A 19,136-nucleotide genomic window follows, 5' to 3' on the forward strand; every position below is an offset into this window, starting at 1 on the left:
AACTGTCTCTCTGGTGACATCGTCTTTCGTAAAGCCAAACTGATCGTCGTCTAGCAAATCTTTAGCTTTCTTTTCCATTCTTCTTATACCGGGTGATCAAAAAGTCAGTATAAATTTGTAAACTTAATAAACCACGGAATAATGTAGATAGAGAGGTAAAAATTGACACACATGCTTGGAATGACATGGTATTGCTAGACGCAGGGTATTGCTAGACGCGTGAAAGATCTCTTGCGCGCGTCGTTTGGTGATGATTGTGTGCGCAGCCGCCACTTTCGTCATGCTTGGCCTCCCAGGTCCCCTGACATCAGTCCGTGCGATTATTGGCTTTGGGGTTACCTGAAGTCGCAAGTGTATCGTGATCGATCGACATCTCTAGGGATGCTGAAAGCAACATCCGACGCCAAGGCCTCGCCATAACTCCGGACATGCTTTACAGTGCTGTTCACAACATTATTCCTCGATTACAGCAATTGTTGAGGAGTGATGGTGGACATAATGAGCATTTCCTGTAAAGGACATCATCTTTGCTTTGTCTTACTTTGTTATACTAATTATTGCTATTCTGATCAGATGAAGCGCCATCTGTCGGACATTGTTTTAACGTTTGTATTTTTTTGGATCTAATACAACCCCTTGTCATTCCAAGCATGTTTATCAATTTGTACCTCTCTATCTACATTATTCCGTGATTTATTCAGTTTTCAAATTTATACTGACTTTTTAATCACCCTGTATTATTATTTTCAGTAACTTCGATGCATGAGTTGTTAAGGTGATTTTTCGGAACTTGGGTGGGTACAGTAGTTCTTGAATTCCGATAAGTAGTTGACTCAGTACCACAATAACGGCCATAACATTCACACGGTGAACAACTGACTTGAAGCGACGTTCATCAACGTTTATCTACATAATTTCAAAACAAAAACAGTCATGGTTAATATCGGTGGCGCGTTTCACCCTTGTGGAACATCATCCGATGTGTGAAAGTGGCTGGATATCCAACCCAACCGTCGTAAAAAGATATAAAATTGAAAACGGACGCAATAACAACGCAAGTGTCCGGACACCCCCACAAACATCCGTTTTTCATATTAGGTGCATTGTGCTGCCACCTACTGCCAGGTATTCCAGATCAGTGACCTCAGTAGTCATTAGACATCGTGAGAGAGCAAAATGGAGAGCTCTGCGGAACTCACGGACTTCGAAAGTGATCAGGTGATTGGGTGCCACTTGTGTTATACGTCTGTACGCGAGATTTCCACACTCCTAAACATCCCTAGGTACACTGTTTCCGATGTGATAGTGAAGTGGAAACGTGAAAGGACACGTACACCACAAAAGCGTGCAGGTCGACCTCTTCTGTTTGACTGACATAGGTCACCGACAGTTGATGAGGGTGGTAATGTGTAATAGGCAGCTTTCTATCCAGAGCATCACAAAGGATTTCCAAACTGGATCAGGATCCAATCCAAGTACTACGACAGTTAGGCGGGAGGTGAGAAGACTTGGATTTCGTGGTCGAGCGGCTGCTCATAAGCCACACATCACGCCGGTAAATGCCAAATGACGCCTCTCTTTGTGTAAGGATCGTAAACATTGGACGACTGAACAGTGGGAAAATGTTGTGTGGAGTGGCGAATCACGGTGCACAATGTGGCGATCCGATGGCAGGATGTGGACATGGCGAATGCCCGGTGAACGTCATCTGCCAGCGTGTGTAGTGCCTACACTAAAAGTCGGATGTGGTGTTGTTATGATGTGGTCGTGTTTTTCATGGAGGGGTCTTGCATCCCTTGTGGTTTTGCTTGGCATTATCACAGCACATTCCTACATTGATGTTTTAAACACCTTCTGGTTTCCTACTGTTGAAGAGCAATTCGGAGATGGCGACTGCATCTTTCAACACGATCGAACACCAGTTCTTAATGCATGGCCTGTGGCGGAGTGGTTACGCTACAATAAAATCCCTGTAATGGGCTGGCCTGCACGGAATCCTGTCCTGAACCCTATGGAACACCTGTGGGATGTTTTGAAACGCCGACTTCGTGCAAGGCCTCGCCGATCAACATCGATACCTCTCCTCAGGCCAGCACTCCGTGAAGAGTGGGCTGCCATTCCCCAAGAAGCCTTCGAGCAATTGATTAAACGTGTGCCTGCGGGATTGGAAGCTGTCATCAAGGCTAAGAGTGGGCCAACACCATATTGAATTCCAGCATTGCCGACGGAGGGCTTCACGAACTTGTAAGTAATTTTCAGCCAGGTGTTCGGTTACTTTTGATCACATAGTGTACATCTACATCATGCTCCGCAAGCCACCTAACGGTGTGTGGCTTCTGGTTCCATTAACTGATCCCTCATATTCTGTTTCACTTGTCAATGGCGCATGGGAAGAATGACTGTCGGTAAGTTCTGTAGTATCTCTAATTTCTCTAATTCTCTTGTTGTGGTTATTTCAGGATATGTATTATGGAGGAGATAATGTGTGTTCCAGCTTTTTCCGGAAAGTTTTCTATCGGATTTTCACTAGAAAACTTCTTAGTGATGCGCAACACCCCTTTTGTAGCGTCTGCCACTGAAGATGGTTTAATGTCTCTGTAACTGTCTCGCACTGACAAGACGATCCCATGACATACCTGGCAAGAATAGCATATTGTTGAACAACACTCAAGAATCGGTCGAACTATCACCTTATAAGCCACTTTCATCGTGGATAAGTTTCATTTTCTGAAAATTCTTCCTATGAATCTCAGTCTGGCGTCTGCTTTTCCTACTTTGTACCAACTTTGATTCCATAAGGAACTGTTGTGCACAGCGACCGTAGAATATAAGGAAACAGCGGCACACAGCAGTCACTCGCAATCCAATTGGTTTTTATTGCTCTAGCATATATAGATTTCGGGTATGTGTTGTTTGTTTTGTACTGGGGTTGGGTTGTTTGGGGAAGGAGACCAGACACCGAGGTCGTGGGTCTCATCGGAATAGGGAAGGACGGGGAAGGAAGTCGGCCGTGCCCTTTGAAAGGAATCATCCCGGTATTTGCCTTGAGCGATTTAGGGAAATCACGGAAAACCTAAATCAGGATGGCCGGACGCGGGATTGAACCGTCGTCCTCCCGAATGCGAGTCCAGTGTCTAACCACTGCGCCATCTCGCTCGGTTTTCGGGTATAAATAGCCATCTTGTTTTATGTGGTCGTCCCACTTAAGGTCGATTTGGATAGGTATTCCTAGATATTTTACGATAGACACTATTCCCTCAGTCGGTCATTATACGGAAGTATACATCCACATCAGTGGATTTATTTTCTATGTATGCGGAAGTGGTACATTTATTCACATTCAGGGTCAGCTGCGAGAAACTGCACCATTCATCAATTTTCTGCGGGAAATTCAGCAAATCGGCACAGTCTTCTAGCACTGTACTTTCCTATATGCAACCGCACCATCTGCTAGCAGCCTTAAAGAGCTACTACTACATCATTTACACACAGTGTAGTTAGTAACGTTACTGCCACACTTCCTTGGTGTCCCCCGTAAATTACCTTTGTCTGTCGATTTTGTCTGGTTACGGGCGACGTGTTGAATTATATCTTCATGGAAGTTTTTGAATCCAAAGGCAAATCTGACGACAAGCTTTGTAAACCGGTCCAGAGTGTGGGCAAAATCCATTAAGCACAAAAGCAAAGTCGGACTTAGTATGACGCGTAGAGAAAGGTTTCATAGACCAAACGTGAGAGCGACTGACAAGTGGCCATCCGCTGTATTTGATAGCTGTATCGTGTCAGCGGACGCAGCCACCTCACGTGTTGGCCACTGTCTTCCTTGACATCTGCTGTGATGCCAAGTCTTACTGCGTCTCCGGTTCCTGCGTCTCCAGTTACCGCACCTGTTGCTTTCCAGCACATTGACAAGGTTCTGAAACTTCTTCCTTCCTCTCCTACCACCTCATATAAAAACCTTCAGCTTTTACCCCCTGGTCATCAAGAGTCAATCCTATTTTCCAAGTACAGACTGACGAAGGGTAGGACACAGTCAGAAACCTTGTGTTACTTCTTTCCTGGTTCTGTGCAGCTGGCACTTGCTCCTCGGAGTGCAATAAAAATTAGGATAATTGCTGGTAATGCTGTTCAGATGGTTTCAGTTAAATGCCCATGAAGTATGTTTCGGTTTGTATAGGCAATAATAATTTTCATCGACGATATTTAGTAAGTTCGTAAGTGCTCCACTCTCTTTTCCCGAGTATTAATTGCAAGCTTATCCCAAGCCACATCATTAAATGCCTTAACCAGGTATGTAAAATACACATATATCGATAGCTTCCAGTTTCTATAAACATCTCGCCCACAATTAGCAAGAGTCTTTTTCCAATGATAGCACAAGTATTCCGTCTAAAATCGAATTGCTCTTGGACCAAATTCTCCTTCAATAGCGTTTACAGTGTTTCCTTAATGGCTGATGGTTAGTTTATTGCTAATTCTTAACAAAGTCTTATCGTAGGAGGTGGTCTCTTTAGACGTAGTGTAGTCAACCGTCCTAGGGTACTAAACCCTCATGCCAAATCCTTGTTCTCCTATTTGCGGGTTGCATCGGTGGTCTGTAAAAACTTCCTGAGGTTCGAAAATGTAAAGGGAAGCCTCGCAAACTGGGAATACATTAGGACGATGTGCAGTTGTTTTCGTAAGGTTGTTCTGATGATCAAGCCATCCTATGACGAGGTGAATACGATCTTGAGTTCATGATACGTTTATGTCAGAAATATGACAACTAAGGACTAATAAAAACGGAATAACTGGTAATTGTAGGTTAATAACTTTAACGCTTATCCCAAAAAGAATATATAAATTATTAGTTATTCTAAACATTCTGCGTGGTGTCTGTTTGTTCTATATCGTGTCTCCCTACCACTTTCGCGCAACGACGCTCTGAGCGTGTTTTTTAGGGAATTGACTAGTTTGAACCTGGGACCTGTTGCTGGTAAGGAGACGTCAGACCACACATGACATGTAGAATTCAGAAGAGTTCAGTGAGACTAGCGATGATATAACCAAATACTTAATGATTTCAGCGTCAGCTCCACTGCACTCCCTGTAAAGGAAACTTAATACTAACTAAATTTAGTGGAAAGGGTTCAAGGCTTTCCTATTTTTAGTTAGCTGGTAAAATAACGTCGAAAAAGCAGTTAAGTTTACCATTGGAAATTTTATTCTACTCACAAAACATCGTTTATAAATTGCACTATTGATAAAAGGAAATTTTTTAATACAGGATGGTAAAAACCGACTGCGTTCAACAAAAATGTGAACGAATATTCCCTGAATGGGTTTCCAAGTTCTACAATGGATCGAAGGATGACCTATGCCATATCACATCTATAATCTAGGTTTAAATTAAGTTTCACAAAAGAGAAAACTATCAAAATGCTCTACAGTGACCCTCAATTATCTTTAATTACTTATCTAACTTGTCGTAAATTACAGTGGCTGATGTGGCTTCTCAATAACTATATAACAGAAAAATCTTCGCATTTCAGATTTTTACTTCAAGTGGCAAATGTGAACACCATGAGCTTTAATTAACGATCGACACTAGTATTACGCAAAAAGGGGGACTTCTGCAGTTCTGAGTGAAGCTTTATGCGCTGTTATGCGGCAGCGCGCGCGTTCCTTACCTTGTCGGTGTTCGTCAGGGGGCGGCGGGCAGCACAGCTCCGCTCACCTCGCCCTCTCGGAAGCAACTCTCTTCTAACTTCTCCTTACTACAATTTACCGAAGTTGGTTAAAAAATACTATCTGGCTGTGTTTTCATCTGACCAATCAGGGTCTCAATGTTAACCTTAAGCTCTGCCTACAAAAATTCTGTCTATACAATGAGAAACGTTATACTTTTCGAGGTGGGGCAATGTTTTTAAAGTTTGCAATGTAACAGAGAAGCGAAAAAGTTTCACGCTAAAACTTGCAGCTGGTGAAGCCCTTTTTGTGTTATCGTAAGATCTATACTGTTCTTCTGGAGGGCTCTAGCTTTTACCATGGGCTGGGGGGTGGTCCTAACGTAACAGAGACGCGAAAAAAGTCTCACGCTAAAACTTGCGGGTGGTGTCGTCCTAGCGGCTAGCTGGCGACGTGGGTGTCCGTCCATCCCTTATCGTAGGGCCTTCCTGCTTAACACGGTTCTGCTCTCGGCTTCTGTTCTCGCTTCTCCCCTCGGAACTGCGTCTGTCTCACGGTGGGAAGGTATAACATGCATTTAGGCATTCTTATGTTAGTCTGTGGTATTCCATTTGCTCACTCGTTACTCGTATTACTTTGGTTAATTTAATGTCACGATTTATTCGGAGCTATGTGACATACTACTGGATTTGCTTATCATGTCAGGGTTTTCATGGAAGGTGTTGGATTTGCCTGACACCTTACATTATATCTAAAAAATGGAATAAAAACAAATTAACACTAAAATATTAAGTTCTTTTTCTGAAGAGGTTAGATACATTAGAAATTTTAAATTTCACGTCAATGACGGTGCAGTAATGGTAGAAAATTAGCTATTTATGGGCATAAATTGACAAAAGTGGATTGAGTAATACGGAGGTATATTATAGAATACAGCGAAACAGAAAAGTAATAGGGTGCGTGAATTCTTTTTTATAGGACAAGAATATTTCTAATAACAATAAGAAAATAGCGGATGGGCTAGTGGTTGAATCGGTCCTAAGCTGTGGATGAGAACTACGAATGTTAGTCGTAGAAACGCATCGTTTACAAAGGAGTGCCAGGCTATCAAGACTGGAGGAAAAAGCTAACGATGACGTAAGAACTAGAGTGATGGCAAGTGAAGCTGTAGTAAAAACCTCTGGTAGGCAGAACTGAAAGAAAATTGTTATAGTGCTATAGGCACTTCTTGAGAATGCCAAATCATCTGTGGCCTAGGAAAAGCTTTGACTTGAAACCACCTTGCAGGTGCTCTTGGAATAACCGCGTCAGCGAAATAATGGAGCATGACGGTACACTCAAAGAGGATGCAATAAGTAGAGATGCTTGTCAGAAAATTGTACAGTAAAATGTTATTAATTGATACTTGTATTAATTAACACCGTAATAATAAAAATAAGATAACCATCTATATAAATAAAAATATAAATGTTCGTTTGTACAAAATCGTAAACCTCAGAAAATTCTTTCCTGATTTCTTTGAAATTTTGATAATACGTTGCATTCGAATACGTGCATTTTTGTGGACCTACTGGAGCGCCATATAATGTCTAAATACATATATATTAATAAAGAAGTTAGCAAACCTTTCATGTTCTTTTGTTCAAAATCTTGAACCTCCGAAAGTCTTAAACATATTCTTTTGAAATTTTGAGACAATATTGCATTCGACTTCACCTGTACTTTTATGTATTACTACAGTGAGTGTATAAAAACACTAGCATTTACATCTATATAAATAAAGACGTGACTCTTATTTTACAACATCGTAAGTCTCCGAAAATTCTTCACCGCTTGTTTCTAAATGGTGACACGACGTAGTATTGGTGTAAATGTGTGTTTTTATATACCTGTTTCCTAAATATGTAGAATATGTAATTAAATATGTAAAGTTTAAAGCGGAAACGTCTTCACCAAAAATCTCGAAACGTTCTTTACCGATTTACATCAAATTTTTATTGGCAAACACGCAAGTTCTGTATATGCATTATCAGTTTTGACTAGAATAGTATCACGTAAACTGAATGAGCAAGAAAAGTAAATAAGGCCAGAGAGTGGGGCAAGGGGATAAAATGGAGAAAAGAATCGGAAAGGAGGAGATGGACAGAGAAAGGTCTGGGAGGTGATGGAGAGAGTGGAGCAGGAAAAGATGGACATAAAAATGGTGGAGGAGATAATGGACAGAAAGAGTGTGGCAGAAGGGGGAAGATGAAGAGAGAGAGAGACATAGCAAGGGGAAAGGAGGTGTTGGACAGAGAGATGGGGGAGAGAGAGAGAACAGAAGGAGATGGAGTGGGAGGGAGAAAGAGAGAGGAGGAATGAGGTAGAGACGAACAAAGAGAGAGGGAGGATAAGATAGACAGAAATAGTAGGGAAAAGTCGGGTAGAGAGCAATCGAATTCCCATACGTGTTACAAACTAGTGTGTTCTGTTTTCTTTCTTTCTCATTTAACCGGACTAAGCCTCAGGAGCGCATGGCCAGTAGCAGATATTTCTTAATACAACTTTTCAAAGGACCGAGCGTCAACTCTATGGCTAATCAGCTCAAGATCTGTCAGAAACAAATGTCCGGTTTCGCCAGATGTAATTTTATCCTCTGAGAGTGTCATCCCATTAAAAATGGACTTGTTGCAAAGTCTATTGCCTAATAGCCTACCTGCTATGATACTGTGCAGTGTCGCACTTTGCTTACTCACACGAAGAAGGAGACCCTGCCGCCCTCGTCGGCGGTCCGCCACACCTCTGCGAAGCCACCGGCGCTCACCACCCCCAGGATAAGCACCGCGATGAAGGCTGCCAGCGTGACTCCGCTCTGCAGGAAGTCCGTCCACACCACCGCCTTCAGGCCGCCCTGCACCGCAAATAAATTCAGTAGACAACCCTCCAAGTACTTCACATCAGCGAGCAGGCACACAAAAGAAATCACAGCCATTTGTTGCTGAATTCCATGCCGTTTCTTTGTTTTTAACTCCTAATATAAGAGTGTAAGATCTTCGAAAGGGGCAAATATTTATTTACAAGAGATAGGACGCAGAAACAAGTTTCATTGTTTTACTGACCTTGAAAGTAGTCACTAGCTTTGCGTTTAACCAGTTGCCAGCAATGTGGAAGATGGAGGAAACCTTTATCAGAGGCAGTTGTGTTAATAGTTAGAATGGCGCGGTTGTACGAGGTGCATTCAAGTTCTAAGGCCTCCGAATTTTTCTAATTAACTACTCACCCAAAATCGATGAAACTGGTGTTACTTCTCGACGTAATCGCCCTGCAGACGTACACATTTTCCACAACGCTGACGCCATGATTCCATTGCAGCGGCGAAGGCTTCTTTAGGAGTCTGTTTGGACCACTGGAAAATCGCTGACGCAATAGCAGCACGGCTGGTGAATGTGCGGCCACGGAGATTGTCTCTCATTGTTGGAAAAAGCCAAAAGTCACTTGGAGCCAGGTCAGGTGAATAGGGAGCATGAGGAATCACTTCAAAGTTGTTATCACGAAGAAACAGTTGCGTAACGTTAGCTCGATTTGCGGGTGCGTTGTGTTGGTGAAACAGCACACACGCAGCCCTTCCAGGACGTTTTTGTTGCAGTGCAGGAAGGAATTTGTTCTTCAAAACATTTTCGTAGGATGCACCAGTTACCGTAGTGCCCTTTGGAACGCAATGGGTAATGATTACGCCCTCGCTGTCCCAGAACATGGACACCATCATTTTTTCAGCACTGGCGGTTACCCGAAATTTTTTTGGTGGCGGTGAATCTGTGTGCTTCCATTGAGCTGACTGGCGCATTGTTTCTGGATTGAAAAATGGCATCCACGTCTCATCCATTGTTACAACCGACGAAAACAAAGTCCCATTCATGCTGTCGTTGCGCGTCAACATTGCTTGGCAACATGCCACACGGGTAGCCATGTGGTCGTCCATCAGCATTCGTGGCACCCACCTGGATGACACTTTTCGCATTTTCAGTTCGTCATGCAGGATTGTGTGCACAGAACCCACAGAAATGCCAACTCTGGAGGCGATCTGTTCAACAGTCTTTCGGCGATCCCCCAAAACAATTCTCTCCACTTTGTCGATCATGTCGTGAGACCAGCTTGTGTGAGCCCGAGGTTGTTTCGGTTTGTTGTCACACGATGTTCTGCCTTCATTAAACTGTCGCACTCACGAACGCACTTTCGACACACCCATAACTCCATCACCACATGTCTCCTTCAACTGTCGATGAATTTCAATTGGTTTCACGCCACGCAAATTCAGAAAAAGAATGATTGCACGCTGTTCAAGTAAGGAAAACGTCGCCATTTTAAGTATTTAAAATAGTTCTCTCCACTTTCTCGATCATGTCGTGAGACCGGCTTGTGCGAGCCCGAGGTTGTTTCGGTTTGTTGTCACACGATGTTCTGCCTTCATTAAACTGTCGCACTCACGAGCGCACTTTCGACACATCCATAACTCCATCATCACATGTCTCCTTCAACTGTCGATGAATTTCAATTGGTTTCACGCCACGCAAATTCAGAAAACGAATGATTGCACGCTGTTCAAGTAAGGAAAACGTCGCCATTTTAAGTAATTAAAACAGTTCTCATTCTCGCCACTGGCGGTAAAATTCCACTTGCCGTACGGTGCTGCCATCTCTGGGATGTATTGACAATGAACGGGGCCTCATTTTAAAACAATGCGCATGTTTCTATCTCTTTCCAGTCGGGAGAAAAAAAAATCGGAGGCCTTAGAACTTGAATGCACCTCGTAGTGCCCCACGAATCTGTGTAACATATCTGGTATAAAGTCAGAGTAGCAAGCGTCTAATTCCGGGTAGTATGGTCAATGGTACAGCGCTTCCACAGTGCCATCTATCGAGTAGTGGAATCACAACTCGCGATGTATGTACCCTGACATTTCGTGAAAACTGCTTGGTGGGTTATACGGAAAGTGCCGTACTTCTTTCTCAAAGTTGGTAGCAGATTTTGTTCCAAAAACGAACAATAACAAAGCGCATTTATGGAATGCAGTTGGGGAATGGTATGCATTAGGATAACACCATCACAGTTGTACAACGGAATGAAAATAGACCTCATTTCCACTTTGCTGAGATTCTGACGAATGAAATGACGGAATCATTGATATGATTAACATTTCAGGTGTGGCTCGTACGATGTCGTCCATTAACAGCCAGCGTAAAGATATGGCGTGAGAAAGCCTCACGTTCGTTTCTTTCCGAGAGGTACGAACAGCGTCGAATCGTGGACATTGCTCCATCATTCGGTGGATTTTTTCTCATGTCCAAGAGGTCCTTCGGAATGTGAAGCAGTCATATGCTCTAATCCTTTCTCTCGGGCCACCTTGCAAATCGTTAGTCGTTGATCTTTGTCCATTTACGCGATACGACGGTCACCCATCTTGCCACTATTCCACACGACAATACGGATTACCCGTAAGCCTGATGGAGACATTGATGATAGTGTCTTGCTGCACGCCCGCTGGCGCATTCAATTTTTATTCAGCTCCATTGTTCAGTTTCGAAAACACCGTGACATCACTCATCAGATCGTCCACTACACAAAGCAGTATTCTTCCCGTAACTGCACATGCAACAGACGAAAGAAGAGAGAGCTCTTTCGCTCATGCTCTGTGATAAGCAATGACGGGGAGAGACGGTGTAAACTAACGTCTGGTATAACCTAAATAGGTTTATCCGTTGCGTTGCATCTACATTGCATGCATGCCACTATTGAAGGTCCAACTCTGGTAATATCTCGTAATACAGCGCTCAGCTTCAAACGTGTTATTCTCGCTTAGGGCATTCGCCAACTAATAAAAAGCGTGCCTCGTTTCTTCCGTGATTTCCTCTCGCACTTGCCCTGTTGGTATAAATTGTTTCATCATTATTTATTCAGTTTAACCAATTTCCAAGATTTTCAATTTGATTAAGTAGTTCTTTCGGTTTCTTGTCGTGTTATGTATTTCCGTTAATTGCATCCCAATAGTGTGATATAGAGAGAGAGAGTGTGTCACAGAACTTGTTCAGTTGCATATATCGAAGAAACGACTGCGTTTTTCCTTGGTGAAGATACAAGGATGTTTGTAGCCGGGGTTCCTAAATTTATGCAAAATGTGATTGCTGATAGCATGCATGAAAAAGATTACTGCCATAGGAAACTCCATGTCATTCCTTGCAGCTTACTCCACTGGCTTGAGCGACAGAACGATTAAAATTAATAATTGGATAGGTTATGTGGTCTTAAACCATTTTAGCATGAGGTTTATACGACCAAACCATAGAAACCCATCCTGAAGCGCTTTTTAACAGCTTGCTGGATCCCGTTTGAGGGCACTTACAGCCAGCTGCAAAGTTGTTATTTAGCATACATGCATGTAGTTTGCGAAGTGCATCGAAAAACGCAAATTTAATAAAAGAATCGTTTACTGTTGTGCAACAAATCAGGTATTGCAATGGGATATGTGTGGCCTGGTTGAGACTGGTGAAACCGATTTACTGAAGAAATTATGGAAATGCAGTTTCGGCAGCTTCACTGAGTTCGTGGTCACTGTTGATACAGTCCTGAATCTGTATCCGTCGTGATGGATGCTTCTGAAACACTGTGTTCCAATACCGTCTTGCTCGCTACTTGTAAAATAAGTAACTGGTGGTTACAATGAGGTACTGATATCGCAAGCTTCTATTGGCGCATGAGGAACCTAGACAAACGATACCTACGGATTCTGAGCAGAGGCGTTTTGAGAATTACATGCAGGATATGAACCCATGTCAAGAAGACGTTACCCAGCGACCATACAAACGTAAGGCCTACTGAAAGGCTACTGTGTTGGCAGCAAATGTACGTTTCTTGTGACCAGTGTTCCGACTTCAGCAAACAATGTACCGACTAACATTTTCTTCAGACCAGAAGAAAGTTACTACCCTCAGGCAAAAAATAACGCAGTGATTTGGTTAAAGGGCAATTATACAAGTTACGTTTTTAACAATATTGGGAGCGATGACCATATTGAATACAAGATATATATGGAAATGAATTCGATAAAATACTTAAATATCCGAATCACAATAAGTAATATGGTAACATGCTCCGAATTGTCTTCAACAGAATGGGTATAGGTTAGGAACTGGATTCCTAGTAGAGAGGGAATGGGTTGGGTCACGTTCCCGACCCTAACCTCACCTGCAAGTCACACATGAAAAATGAATCAGTAGTACAGCAGATACAAGAATATGACGGGAAACATCTGGTGTCTGATATAAAGGAAGATCTTGAACTCCCTGTGGATGCGTTTAGAAGGCTGGAACTGACATAAATAAGAAGGCAGTGAAGGATTTTGCGATGTCACTGTTCGGGACTGCTCTTCTGTCCACGTAATTTACCCTGGAAGGAATACACAGCAAGGAATTACTGAATGATTAATTTGGGTCTGGAAATGACGATGAGGAACCTGAGGCTGGTGAAGAAGAAAATGTGCACGCTGAACTGCCACCAGTTGAAGGTGACAGTGAGGGTGCTAAATTGTGCTGCTGCTAAAGACCGAAGATGATTCCTCACTCTTTGAATGCTGTAGTTTATGAGTGCAATTATCTGTCACATTATTTATGTCATGTCACTGTAGCCATTTTTGTTACTGTTTTTGTGGAATTTAAAAAAAAAGTGGTTAGCGGGCGGGAATGCCATACCAAAGGACATGGGTTCGCTCACAGATGGGTGAAAGAATTTTGTTACCCTCTCCATATACGCAACACGTTCTGAGACATTGTTATTCGAGTAAGCTAAGATTTTTCTGCTATATTCGTTATTACTTACATGTAAGCGCGCACTTACTCAGTAATGATTTCGTGATTTCTGTGTGTTTAAGAAACGAAATATGAAATTGCTGGAGATGAAATTGCTTGCGAGCGAAACAACCGACAGCGACCTTTATATTTTTTCTTGTCAGAAATAATTCACCATTTTTTCCGAATATGTAGCGATTTCCGAGTTGCGGTTAGACAGGAATCTAAGAGCACAACTTAAATTACTGGGAATGTAACTAGCAGCGGTCATCTTCATAATCTTGCTTGTCACAACTGTTTATGTGCGATCGAATCCTCAACAACAGTAGATAGAGATGAAAGATCTCCACCCTAATATTTTTAGACTGTAGCACCATATACGAAACATTTTCATTCATGAGATGCATGTTATAAACTTCGACGAGCTGCAGGAGCTCTCGAAAATGCGTTTTTTCAATTTTGTTTTTAAGACCCAAATCGTTGATGTATCATAAAGGGAAGTGGGCTATATAGTCATTTGGATCTCTAGGAGCCGGCCGCTGTGGAGGAGCGGTTCTAGGCGCTTCAGTCCGGAACCGCACTGCTGCTACGGTCGCAGGTTCGAATCCTGCCTCGGGCATGGATGTGTGTGATGCCCTTAGGTTAGTTAGGTTTAAGTAGTTATAAGTCCAGAAGACTGATGACCTCAGATGTTAACTCCCATAGTGCTTAGAGCCATTTTTGATCTCTAGGAGCGAGTTATAACCACATTCTGTTTATCTTCTTATTCTTTGGAACTCTAAGAATCAATTTCACGGGTGCTTTTGTAGATGTATTAGTACAATGTGGTACTACACACTGTTCCTAACTCATTTTCCGAAACGTAAAATCCAAAACACGATGTCAGTGTAAATGAGAATAAGATGACATAATGCGGAGTTTACGACAATCTGCAGAATACAGTCAAATACGCTATTGTTATTATGCATGCATGGAAACATGTGGTCAGGGAAACTGTAAAACTTCTGTGAATTTCAGCTGAGAATCATGGAAATGGATATACTGCGCCTGATACCGTTAAGGAGGAGGCAACAGCGATGAAGGCGGGCACGTCAGCTCAATGGAATGCGGCATCATGCGTTATGGCAACGTAAACGCAATTTTCGGTACTCGTAAGAATAGCGCGCCTGTGTCGTCTGCTAGCCACTTTGTGTTCGTGGCGCCGTGCGCGCTGCAGTGCGCATACGCGGATCTGCGGCCGCTTGCTTTTGGTTGGCTTGCGCGACGCGAACCGACAACAGTGCCTCCGTTCTCTAGACCCGAACGGTATCGTTACCGAAATGCATACTGAATAATGCAGGGGCTCTAATTCGAGTACTAGACCGTTCGGTGCTCTTGGGTACCTAAACGATCGGCACAATGGCGGAAAATACAGAATAGGCACCCATGGGCCGCGCTACGGTTTCCATTTCCGTCTTGTCGCACACCAACTGCCCTGCTGTCTCTCACTCATGAGAGTGCATTGGTGACTTGATTTCATTTGTCACTCTTGTACAGGATATGATAGTCGTGGTCCTCCACTTTAACCTAAATTTCATCAATCTGTCTGGCAGATTTGACGTGCTAACGATATTAGGGTTTTGTGGTCAGTACCTATCAGGAACCGTCTTCCAAATACATATTGTCTAAAATATTTCATTGCCCAACAAATGGCCAACATCTCCCTCTGAGTCGTACTGTATCTTCTTTATGCCTTGTTCAGCATTCTCGCTACAGATAAGTCGCTTCCAGTTTTTCCTTGGGTTGAAACCACTCCAATACTTGACTGGGTAGCGTCCGTGATAATTACAAAGTCCAGGTACTGTCTTACAGGTGGACTGATCAGCTTCTATTTCAAATGCTGAAAAGCGTTTCCTTGCTCGACACCCAAGGTATAAGGAACTTCTTTCTTTAGTAATTAATGTAGCGGCTTCAAGATTTTGTTTAAATTGCTCATAAAACGCCAGTAGGGTCTCACAAGACCTAAATACGCCTCTAATTGCTTCGTTGTTTTGGGTTGTGGATACTCTTGCATTACTCTGACCTTTTGTGAATCTGACCTCAGGACCCAGGCCTATAAAATATGACTCAGATAACATACTTCCTTTTGCAACAACTCACACTCGTCCAATAGCTTTAAATTGTGGGGTCTAAGCCTCTAGGATACCTCCATCAGCCACATTTTATGTTCCTCTAAGGAGCAGACAAATATTACCACATCATTCAAATAGATGAAGGTTTTGTCACCTTGTAGCCCTGTCAAAATGGAATTTATTAACTTCTAAATTTTACTAGGAGCTATTTTAAGACCCTTGGGCATCTGTTTTACTAGTAATGCCCGTACGGCGTACTGAAACCCGTCTATTCTCGATCCTGTTCGTCTAATAAGATTTGATAATAGCCCTTTGCTAAGTCGAAGGTTTATAAGAACTTTGCCTGTTCTAGATAATCAAGATATTCTGCTACTTTTGGCAAGGAAGACATTCAATTTACGGAGGTCTCATTAAGTCACCTATAATTCGCGACTGTTCACCACTTTTGCTTTCCACTGGGATCCATCCTCTTTGGAATTAAAACCAAGGGAAAATTCCAACCAATTTTACTTGGTACTTCTCTAACATCTTTTCGATTCGCTGCTGGAGCACCTCCTTTTGTGATTGCAGTATTCTGTAGTGCCGCGAACGTATCACTCGAACTCCTGCCTCTGGTAGCAGTTTAATTTCGTACCTAATATTATCCTTATAAGATAAAATGTCTCCAGGCAAATGGAAAACACTGCTACACATGTTGCATAATTCTGTGATTGCTGCCTCTTCTTCCACAGTCAAATAACTCGTGCGGATGTTCTCCTTTAGTGCACTTACTGTTGATTTCAGCTGTGGCTTATTTGTACTGACACATTTCACATTGAACGTTCCAGATCTGCTTCTGCTACCACCTAGTAACACACTCTCATCTGTAGTGTTCAGCTCACTTGTCAGGAATTGTCCTGATTATACTTTTACTAATGCCTCAGGTAAATACACGCCCTTGGTGATTTCCTGTTTCAGAATTATATCTTCTTTCATTCTATTCGACACAGCCGTTCCTCGCTGGGTCTTGTTGTTGACGCTGAAAGAATTTGTTTGTTCTCTTTTTGCTTCTCTTCGACATTACTTGTTGTCTGCCTCTGCTGCGTTCCGACAGTTGGTGAGTTCCTGTCACAATTCGCTCTCGCCCTCCCACGAGTTTCTTGCTTCACGATGAAGCATCTCTCACAAGATCCTTCTGTTTTCTTTGAATTTACTATGCAGAGCTCACACTGTGACTCCGTCTTCATTTACTTATAGGCCTTTCACTCCGTGTTTGAGGTTTCTCTGAAGAGTCTTCTCTTTTCAGTATGTGGACAACCATATTAGCAATTTTCCGACTTCTAATACCAATCTGCACCGCTCAGAGCTCAAACTCTTGCTCCGTCTTCACTTTGATCCGTCCCCCATGGACCAACTGTCTGCTGGTGATATAACTGTTCATGGCTCCATTTTCTTTGAAGAAGTCTCGGCCTCCTGCCTTTCATACTCCCATACGCACGACAAACGCTTTCTGACCATCTCTCGCGTAATGACCATTTAGTTTACCCTCAAAACACGTTACCGACACACATGGGCCTCTATGACTTGATGAATGACATTGTCAGCGCCTCACTTCTCATGACTGGTCCATTTCCCTGCATTTTCTGGATGCAACTGTCCCCAGTTCTCTTATTCCTTTATTCACCATATGGCCTTGCTTCCCACACATGAGAACCTTGGTGGCTTTCTTCTCAGTCATGGCACTGCACCACCACATCGGGTGATCACCTTTCTCTGTCGAAGCTATCACGCTCTCCTCTGCTCACGTTAACTGCTTACCTCGCATATGCGCTATTTTCTTTTTCCTGACATCTTAAATTGCTTAAATAAACACTGTTCTGCATGAAACTTCCTGGCAGATTAAAACTGTGTGCCCGACCGAGACTCGAACTCGTCACCTTTGCATTTCGCGGGCAAGTGCTCTACTCTTCTGCATAATTTCCAAATGAACGTAAAGCTGCCTCCTACATCCGATTCTTGCTTTGTACCTCTGATTCCCTCCCTGGAATGGTGTTGCATGGTATCCAACCTCGAGCCCCACTGAGCTATATGCGAACTTTCCCCTCGTTCTTGCCGAACTACATACATTAGACACGCATAGAAGTCAGGTGTCATTTTACTAGCTAATATGGCATGCACATCTCGCCAAGTGGCCCTTAGATCTTTGATTAATAACTTGCGACGTGCTGAGCCTACTATTTTAGTTTTAACCAATTTCAAAAGGTTATCGTGCTGCTCTGGCTCTATAATTTCAAAAATGCAAGACCACAATTGTCAAGCAACTCTCTTATAGTGTTCTTAGTGCCTTCAAATGATTGCAGCAATGATTTTAGCACACCCGACAAACTAACGAACTGCCCACGTTGCGATTCAGGCACGTGAGAGCCTGCACTGGAAACAATATCTCCGTCTCGTGACATGCCTGCTGTCTGCCCTCGTGCCGTATTTTACCCACACCTCTTTCTGTCGTTGCCGGTGCTGATGCATCTCCCCCGTGGCATCTGCGACCGTCCGCTGCCCGCCATGGCTGCCGGCTGTCCTCTCACCGTCGTCCGCGTCCTCACATTGCTCTCGGGCGACCCTGGCCGCTTTCCGGGATGTCCTCCTCGACTCCGGGCGCCATTCGTCCGCTACTACAGAGGCTGCACCGCCTCTGGCCGCCTTCCAGGATGTCCTCCTGGCCGCCAGGCGCCGTCTGATGCTGGGCTAGTCCCAGTCTCTATTTCTTTCTTCAGGCGCCTTCTTTCTCAAAAGCGGGAGAGGAGCCCTCTTTCTTTTCTGTCCTGGCTTCTGGCCCTGCTGCTGGTCAGTGTACGGATTTTCAAGTAATCTAAAAGGGATTGTCAAAGCCACTCTGTCGTTATATGTGATGTCGTGCTGGTTATGACCGATATTCCAAAGAGAGGTGACCTATTTCTAACTCATGGCATGATGACTGCATTCTAAGGCCGTATCTGATACCAGAAAAATGTCTTCATATCGCGTCCAGCAAGTGGTCTACACCACAATGACACCGGAGACTGGAGAAGGTCCGTCCAGTCAGCTAACGTGAATTTGACTAACTAAAAGATTGAAAGGGTTATGGAAATTGGTCGAGAAATAGTCGAACAAAGTTGGTGTTGTTGTGGTCTTTAGTCCTGAGACTGGTTTGATGCAGCTCTCCATGCTACACTATTCTATGCAAGCTTCTTCATCCCCTAGTACCTACAGCAACCTACATCCTTCTGAATCTGCTTAGTGTATTCATCTCTTGGTCTCCCTCTACGATTTTTACCCTCGACGCTGCCCTCAAATGCTAAATTTGTGATTCCTTGATGCCTCAGAACATGTCGTACCAACCGGTCCCTTCTTCTTGTCAAGTTGTGCCACAAACTCCTCTTCTCCCCAATTCTATTCGATACCTCCTCATTAGTTATGTGATCTACCCATCTAGTCTTCAGCATTCTTCTGTAGCACCACATTTCGAAAACTTCTTTCCTCTTCTTGTCCAAACTATTTATCGTCCATGTTTCACTTCCATACA

At 43.3% G+C, this 19,136-nt stretch overlaps 1 protein-coding gene across 1 annotated transcript in view; it reads right to left on the reverse strand.

The window, feature by feature from the left end:
• Positions 1–19,136, reverse strand: part of LOC126260342 (sodium-coupled monocarboxylate transporter 1-like) — a 39,282-nt gene that overhangs the window by 3,226 nt on the left and 16,920 nt on the right. Inside the window, exon 5 of the mRNA XM_049957666.1 lies at positions 8,403–8,557. Within this exon, the coding sequence (XP_049813623.1) occupies positions 8,403–8,557 (155 nt within the window). The remainder of the gene's footprint in view (positions 1–8,402; positions 8,558–19,136) is intronic.

The sequence above is a fragment of the Schistocerca nitens genome, chromosome 5, assembly GCF_023898315.1.
Source record: "Schistocerca nitens isolate TAMUIC-IGC-003100 chromosome 5, iqSchNite1.1, whole genome shotgun sequence".
Taxonomy (NCBI): Eukaryota; Metazoa; Arthropoda; class Insecta; order Orthoptera; family Acrididae; genus Schistocerca; species Schistocerca nitens.